The sequence below is a fragment of the Hylobates moloch genome, unplaced genomic scaffold (genome assembly GCF_009828535.3).
Source record: "Hylobates moloch isolate HMO894 unplaced genomic scaffold, HMol_V3 SCAFFOLD_15, whole genome shotgun sequence".
NCBI lineage: Eukaryota > Metazoa > Chordata > Mammalia > Primates > Hylobatidae > Hylobates > Hylobates moloch.
This window is the reverse complement of record NW_026652290.1, coordinates 21,793,265-21,802,146: the sequence shown is the minus strand read 5'-3', so window position 1 is coordinate 21,802,146 and position 8,882 is coordinate 21,793,265. Positions and strand designations below refer to the sequence as shown.

At 38.5% G+C, this 8,882-nt stretch overlaps 1 protein-coding gene across 1 annotated transcript; it reads right to left on the bottom strand.

Annotated features, from left to right (window-relative positions):
• Positions 1-4,058: 4,058 nt before the first annotated feature.
• On the bottom strand, positions 4,059-6,988 carry REG1A (regenerating family member 1 alpha). Its single transcript, XM_032178579.2, has 6 exons — positions 6,962-6,988; positions 6,551-6,660; positions 5,794-5,912; positions 5,349-5,486; positions 4,516-4,627; positions 4,059-4,320 (listed from the first exon to the last, which is right to left on the bottom strand). The coding sequence occupies exons 2-6, from the start codon at positions 6,612-6,614 to the stop codon at positions 4,253-4,255; spliced, it is 501 nt and encodes a 166-aa protein (XP_032034470.1). The 5' UTR covers positions 6,615-6,660; positions 6,962-6,988; the 3' UTR covers positions 4,059-4,252.
• Between the last annotated feature and the right edge of the window lie 1,894 nt (positions 6,989-8,882).

Here is an 8,882-nt window from a genome sequence, read left to right as displayed (position 1 = left end):
AAAAATTTTTAAAAGAAGTGCAAATCTTGTACACTAGAAACTACAAAACATTGTTAAATGAAAGTAGAGAAGACCTAAATAAGTGAAAAGAGAGTTCGTGTTCATGGATCAGGGACGAAATATTAAGGTGAAAGTACTCTCTAAACTGACCTATAGATTTGTCTTAATCCCCATCAAAGTCCCAGCTGCCTCTTGCAGAAATTGTCAAGTTGATCCTAATATTCATCTGGAAATTCAGAACAGCCAAAACAATATTAGTCAAGAATAGACAAAACAATTTTGGTAAAGAACACAAGTTATTATAGTTACAGTTTCAGATTTTTAGAACTTACTTTTTTACTATTATTATTATACTTTAAGTTTTAGGGTACATGTGCACAATGTGCAGGTTTGTTACATATGCATCCATGTGCCATGTTGGTGTGCTGCACCCATTAACTCGTCATTTATCATTAGGTATATCTCCTAATGCTCTCCCTCCCCTCTCCTCCCACCCCACAACAGTCCCCGGAGTGTGATGTTCTCCTTCCTGTGTCCATGTGTTCTCATTGTTCAATTCCCACCTATAAGTGAGAACATGCGGTGTTTGGTGTTTTGTCCTTGCGATAGTTTACTGAGAATGATGGTTTCCTGTTTCATCCATGTCCCTACAAAGGACGTGAACTCATCATTTTTCATATCTGCAGAGTATTCCATGGTGTATATGTGCCACATTTTCTTAATCCAGTCTATCGTTATTGGACATTTGGGTTGGTTCCAAGTCTTTGCTATTGGGAATAGTGCCGCAATAAACATACGTGTGCATGTGTCTTTATAGCAGCATAATTTATAGTCCTTTGGGTATATACCCAGTAAGATTTTTAGAACTTATTACAAAGCTAAAGTAATAAAGATTGTGTAGAATTGTCATAATGACAAACATGAATTATCAGTGGTATAGAATGCAGATTTCAGAAATAAACTTTTAGCCTTATAGTTAGTTGTTTGTTGCCAGCTGTATCATGGAAATTCAAGAGGGAAGAATATCCTTTAGCAAATGGTGCTGGAGCAACTAAATAGCTATATGCTAAGGAATGTGTTTGGTTCTATTTCTTACACTGTATATAGAGATTGATTCAAAATGAAATATAGATTTATATTTAAGAGATAAAACTATCAAAGACTTGAAAGAAAACATTTAGTAATTCTGTAAATTTAAGCCAGATCTCCTGTAGATAACACATAACTTGATCTTGATTTTGTTATTGTGGTGGTTGTTTTAATGGAACAACCTGTGTTTTTTAATTGGATTGTTTTATCAAATCACATGTAATGGTACTATTGATATGGATGGTGTTATTGTCTGAATTGGGTCTTCACAAAATTAATTTGTTAAACACCTTAGACTCAGAACTTCAGAATTTGACTGTATCTGGAGATATAATCTTCAAGGAGATAACTAAGTATGCCTGGATATTTTAACTATTTATTGATTTATTACGTATTCAAGGAGAGCCATGTAACAACTGTTGCTGGATTCCAGGTCTCTAGGTTATTCCACTATGCATTCAGCACTCTAGATCTGAACATTTTCTTTAAATTACCCATTTCCGTCGTGGCTTCAATTTGCATATGGAGCAAAGATGCGACATCCTCAGACCATAACTACACAAATATCTCATGAATATCAAATACTCCAGCCATCTTTAGACCATCAACAATCACTTCTGTAACTTGAACTGGGTTTATGTGAATACAAGCATACTTCGTTTTATTGTGCTTGATAGATACTGCTTTTTTGGTTTTTGTTTTAACGGAAGGTTTGTGACAACTCTATGTTGAACAAGTCTGTTAGTGCTGTTTTCCAATATCATGTACTCACTTCAAGTCTTTGGGTCACATTTTGGTAATTTTGCAATATTTAAAACTTTACTATTATTATTATATCTGTTGTGGTGATTTGTGATCAGTGATCTTTGATGTTACTATTATCATTGTTTTGGGCTTCAATGAAACATATAAAATTATGAACTTAATCAATAAATTGATGTGCTCTGACTACTCATTGGCCACTTCCCCAGCTCTCTCCCTTTTCTCTGGCCTCCCTATTCCCAGAGACACAATCATATTGAAATTAGGCCAATTAATAACTTTCCCATGGCCTCTAATTCTTCAAGTGAAAGGAAGAATTGCACATCATCTGAGTTAAATTAAGAGCTAGAAATGATTGAGCTTAGCGAGGAAGGCATGTCCAAACTGAGATAGGCTAAAAATGAGGCCACTTGTCCCAAACAGCCAAGTTGTGAATAAAAAGGAGAAGTTCTTGAAGAAAGTTAAAAGTGTTACTCGAGTGAACACACAAATAATTTAAAAAGCACGTCCTTATTGCTGACTTGGAGAAAGTCAGCAACATTCCATGAAGGCTGAGAGAGTTGAGGAAACTGCCTAAGAAAAGTCTGCAGCTAGCAGTAGCTGGTTTATGAGGTTTCAGGAAAGAAGCTGTCTCCATAACATGAAAGTTCAAGGCAAAGCAGCAAGTGTTGATGGAGAAGCTTTAGCAAGTTATCCAGAAAATCTAGCTAAGAAAATAAAGGTTGCGACACTAAGGCCTGGATGAGAGCATCTGTTTATAGCGTAGTTTACTGAATATTTTAATCCTACTTGTTGAGACCTATGTATCAGAAAAAAGATTTTTCAAAAATATTATTGCTCATTGATGGTGCACCTTGTCACCTAGGAACACAGATATATGCAAGAAGATTTATGACTTTTTCATGCCTGCTTCTAACACAAAATCTGTTTTGCAGCCTAGGGATCAAAAAGTTATTTCACCTTTCAATTCTTATTATTTAACAAATACATGTCACAAAGCTATAGCTGCCATACATAGTGATTCCTCTGATGGATCCGGGCAAAGTAAATTGAAAACCATCTGGAAAGAATACACCATTCTAGATACCATTAAGAACATTTTTGATTTAAGGGAGGAGGTCAATATATCATTATTTACAGGAGATTGGAAGAAGCTGATTCCAACCGTCATGGATAACTTTGAAAGGATCAAGATTTCCATGAAGGAAGTAACTGTGAATGTAGTGGAAATATCAAGAGAACTAAAATTAGAAATGCAGCATGAAGAGGTGACTGAACCGCTGCAATCTTATGATAAAACTTCGAAGGATAAGGAGCAGCTTCTTATGGATGAGCAGAGAAATTGGTTTCCTGAAATAGAACCCACTCTTGACAAAGGTGCTGTGAACATTGTTAAAATGACAACATAGGGTTTAGAACAACATATAAACTTAGTTGATAAAGAAGCAGCAGGGTTTGGAGAGGCTGACTCCAATTTAAAAGAAGCTGTACTGTGGGAAAAATGCTATCAAACAATATTACATGCTATAGAGAAATCACTCACGAAAGGAAGAATCGAATCAATGTGGCCAACTTTATTGTAGTCTTATTTTAAGAAACTTCCACAGCCACGCTAACCTTCAGCAACCACTGCCCTGCTCAGGCAGCAGCCATCAACGTTGAGGCAAGACCATTCACCAGCAAAAGAATACTACTTGCTGAAGACTCAGATGATTGTTAGCATTTTTTAGCAATAAAATATTATTTCATTAAAGTACGTATATTTCTTTTTAGATATAATGTTATTGCTTATATAATAGACTACAGTATAGTGTAGACAAAACACTTATATGCATTGGGAAACAAACAAAAAAAACCACTGTGTAACTTGCTTTTCTGTGATATTACCCTCATTACAGTGGTCTGGAACTGAATGCAAAATATCTTTGAGATATGCCAGCATGTGAATTTTTGGTCAATCTCCATCTTGTTAATCTTGTCATAAGCAAAGCCACATATACTCATAAATACTGAATTCCAATATGCATCGTATGTGGATGGACTTTTAAAAAGTGGATATTTTTAAAAGTCTTTAAAAGTGGATCTTTTTAAAAGTCTTTAAAAGTGGATGGACTTTTAAAGGCCAGAGCAAGCTTTGTTGTAATCACTCCCATCTCAACCACCCAGGCATCAGCTGTGGAAATAGCAGACACAGTAAGACAGCACAATAGTGGAAATACATTTATTTTTATTATTTAGGGTTCCAAAGACTGGGGTAGGTAAAAGTACTGAAGGTTAACAAGGCAAACTCAGCAGATAAGAGAGTGTCCAGGTTGAGTTGAGTTGGAGAGATGGTCTGGTTTAATTTTTGACTCCGTAGTAATTGCCGGATCAGTTCTAGACATCTATTTTCCAGCTGCCTCTAGTTTTTGAACTTGCAGACAAAGGAGAACTTGTCTTCACAAGGCACATCCTTCCATTTCCGGAATCCTATAAGTCAATGAGAAGCGTTAGAATTGGGAGACCAGAAAGAGTATGACCCTCCTGGCTTTAGGACTCAGGACAAAAACCAAACATCCATTTCCTTAATGAGGAGTTCACCTTTCCTCTATCCCAGTCCCAGTTCCATCCATAGAGCTAAGCAGGAGAGAACAGAAACAGGTGGAAGGATTCTCTGCCTCTCACCTGAGTTTGAGGTCAGGCTCACACAGTAGCCAGGATTAACAGTGCTTGGGGCTCCAGTGCCCCAGGATTTGTAGGAGACCAGGGACCCACTGCTCCAGTGCCAGCGGCGGTTCTAGATGGGGAAGGGCCAGAACAGAGGCAGTGGTCACTCAAAACTACATGGAATCACTGGGCCTGCGTGCACACTCAGAAACATGCTAAGATACAGGGAAGAATAAACCTTGCTAAGTATTGTTTCCTTTCCTTTGCTATTGCTCTAAACTTCTTCTTTTCTGAACTGTCCAACTCATTAACCGTGTTTCACCAAGAAGTAAGTGTTATGAATTTGACATAGAGACCCAAAGTTGCTCACTTAAAAAGTGGTTCCTGATTTTTTGTCTTTATGGCCCAGGACCCTCATAACCAGCATAGCATTGGCTGACCATTAGTTGTTGCTATATTATATTATTTAGTATACTACCAGGTTCCCAAATGCCAGCAGTACAGCAGTAGATTCTTTACCACAAGTCTCCTTTTCTATGTAGTTGGCAATCTAGTCTCTCTTATGACACTGACAGTAACAAAATAGGTAAGCAGTTGGTGCATAAAGATGCTCTGTTGACCGTAAACAGAATAAGTTTATTCATGAATGACTGGGACACCTAGGAAATTCAGCCTTCCACTTATATCTCCAATCATCTACAGTGCACCTTGCTACACAGGACATTAGGGGATCTGTAAACAGCCTGATTTCTGGAAAGTGACAAAAGCTGGTATTTAAGAGACCAGAACTTGAACCTCCTTCTTACTTCTCAAACCTGATCATCAGGAGATAAAGAAGGCTGCAGACTGACCTTTTTGGGGTCATGGAGACCAATCCAGACATTGAAGTCATCAGTGCCACTCTCCTTAATCAGTGAGGCCACAAAGGCACCCTCGGCCTGGGTGAGCACAGACACCAGGTTGCCCGAATTCATGTTCTGGCAATAGAGCTGTTGGAGAAGAAAGTGGAGCACTCAGCAGAGGAGGAAGGTGTGAGGGATATACTGAGTCCTCCAAGAGGATGGGTGAGAAAAAGGACAGCACAGTAATGTCCCTGATGATGCTGTCACTGACCATCAGGTTCTTTGTGCTGGGAATGTGCTGAATAATGGGATAAAGTAGATTGGAAAGTTTGGGGCTTATGATAGTATAGCAAGGGGTTCAGTCTCATCTCATTGCAGCCACTGAACACACTGGAGAGTGGCAGCTTCCCCTCCCTTCATGAGCCTCCCTTCCCACACTGCTCTCCTCACTCACATCTGCATCAACCCAGGTCTCACGGTCTTCATTAAAATAGTAACAGTAGGAGCGATAGGCATTGGTGCCTTCTGGGCAGCTGATCCTGGCCTGGGGCAACTCTGTCTGGGCCTCTTGGCCTGAAAAACAAGAGACAATTAAAGGAGGCTCTCAGGGTAAGGAAAAGGCTTGAAGGGGAGGTAGGAGCATCTGAGGTTCCTTTATAAAACAGAAGAATCCAGTCTATTATGGGATGACTGCTCACTTTTGCTCCTGCATCCTACATCTTCTCTCTTTGGTTTCTTTGATCAGGGAAAAAAAAACAGAATGAATAGGCCAAAGAAACATGTCTCCAGTTTCCCTTTTATGTCTGGAGCTCAGGCTCTTCTGCCTTGAAGGACTCAGTCTTCCACTTTCTCAAGCCTGTCTTGGTTTCCCTGAACACACGCTGTCTTCAGTTCTCCACCCTATTAGTGACTCTTTACACATAGACATCCCCAAATCCACCATCATGTATAAATTTAATCAGATAAACTCATGCCAACTGCAGCAGTCGCTTATAAGGGATCATTTTAAATTCTAGCTCAAACTCCTTAATGAGGTGTGGATGTATATAAATGTGAAGGGATCAGCAATAAAGCTCACTAAACACCACAAAAAAACACTTAATGGTGACTCTGTTTTTTTTTTTTTTTTTTTTCAAGTAGACCTGCATGCTTGGGGATAGAGTGAAGGCTTCAGGGCTAGAAAGAGTTGGTTGGTGGAAAAGAGATCTTACCTTGGCTCTGAGACAGGAACATCAGGCAGGAGATCAGCATGAAGTATGAGCTGGTCTGAGCCATGCTGAGTTGCAATCAATCTCTTGCTTAAGAGGCAAATCAACAATCTCTATAGGAGAACACAGGAAAGGGGCTTCTGAGAGATGGAGAGCAAAGCACCTATTACCTTCCTTAAAACCTCCGCTCAGAATTTCTGAGACCAGGAAGGTCCTCTGAGACACCCATACCTTCAAATGTTTCTCTTGAGAGTGGGGATTATACAGACTCAGTAACTGAAAAACAACTTTGGATCCCTCTGAGGCTTCATTACAGCTAAAACCTCTTGGACAGAAACTCATGCTGTATCTTCCCCAAGAGTTTAGATCTGCAGTGCTTGTTAGAGGTGCCCTCCTCCTGTAATGCCCACTTACCTGTTGGCTGAGTCTGAGTTGGCTTCTCAGGCCAGGTAGCTGTAGGAGCTTTATATCAGGATCTGAGATAAGAACCACGTCATTTAAGCAAAAGGGGTGGGGGCAAGGGGTGAGTTTTGGGGGCCTGGAGAGGGCATTGACAGTAAGAGATTCTGGCACCAGTAGGAGCCTTTTCCTGGCACACACTGGGAGTGGTCACAACTCAGGTCCCCTTCCAGCAAACAATTTGGCAAGCTGTGTAAGTCCAAGGTGGACTTTGCTCTTGCTCAGCAGAAAACAGCTGAGGATTCCCATGTGCCCTAATAACCCAGAGAGGAGCAGAGAACAGTAGATTTCCTTCTACTCCCTGTAAATTTAGAGGTTCCTCTTTGGTGTCAGGCATGCCTAGGAGATGGGGAGGAATTAACTGATTCCAAATAATTTAGAACAATGTGCTTTTGGCATTAAGTGGTTCCCCCATGTCTTTTTAGGCTCACAAACCTCTCAAGACCTACCTCAAGAGGTAGGTTAAATTTATATTTCTAAACATTTAACATGTCCAGCAAGGTTTGAGCTAACAAAATACAGATATTCTCAATGTGAGAATTGTAGAGAGCTGACGCCTAAGGAAGCTTAAAGGCGCTAAACATGAAGTCAGGCTTCATTGAAATTGTCCATGTGAAGTCAACTGCTTGTTAGTATGAAGTCAAAGATTGTGTGGTGAAATTGAATATTTACCAGAATCGTCATAGAATGGTCATTTATAATTCAGGGAATAAAAGCCAATCAGAATGCAAAATTAGGAAGAAAAAGCTAACCTGAATGTTCACAGAAAGAGAGATCAGTATATGAATTGGGACAAATAGATTAACAAAATATAATAAAATGCTAAACAGAATTTAAATCGAATAAAGTAGATATCTATATTTCAACTTGTACTAGTATCAAAGCCATAACACTGAATACAAAAATTCAGTTGCAAGAAGTTATAAGCTATTTGATAAACTTTATATATGGTTTTACAAGACAGATGAATACGAAATTTTATTTATTAATCAATTCTCATACAGTTTAAAAAATAAAAATCTGAAAGGTAAGAATATGTATTGCAATTTGTCATAGTATTTGCCTAACAATTTTAAGTTTTTTTTTTAATATATAAAAACTAATGATGGGCCTTGTGTGGTGGCTCAAGCCTGCAATCCCAGCACTTTGGGAGGCTGAGACGAGAGGATCACTTGAGCCAGGAATTGGAGACCAGCCTGGACAACATAGCAAGACCCCATCTCTACAAAAAAAGTATATATATATATATATATATATCTCCAGATATGGTGGCAAGTGCCTGTAGTCTCAGCTACTTAGGAGGCTAAGGTGGGGGATTGTTTGAACTTGGGAAGTTGAGATTGCAGTGAGTTGTGGTTGTGCCACTGCACTCCAGCCTGGGTGATAGAATGGGAAACTGTCTCAAAAAATAAAAACAAAAACAAAAACTAATGATATTAAACAAAGATGACAAATGTTAACATTGTTTATTCTCACTGTCTGGTTCATATGTGTTTGTTAAATTAATCCAATTTTTTTCTGCTTTTACAAAAAGTAGTTATGCCTTTTAAAATGATTACAACCAGAGAATGATTCCTATTTTTTTCTGTAAATAGGAGATTCGACATATTCTTCCATTAACAAAAGATATAGTAGGGAAGAGTCCAGCATACTTGGTACCATGACATATTTATCTTGTGAAAATTAAACAAGCAATTAATTTTTTAAAAATTTAAGATAAAAATACTTTATGGCATAATATTTTATTTTCTTTTTTTAACTTTGATTTTAAGTTAAGTGGTACAAGTGCAAGTTTGTTACAGAGGTAAACTTGTGTAATGGGGGTTTGTTGTACAGATTATTTCATTACCCAGGTATTAAGCCCAGTACCCTTAGT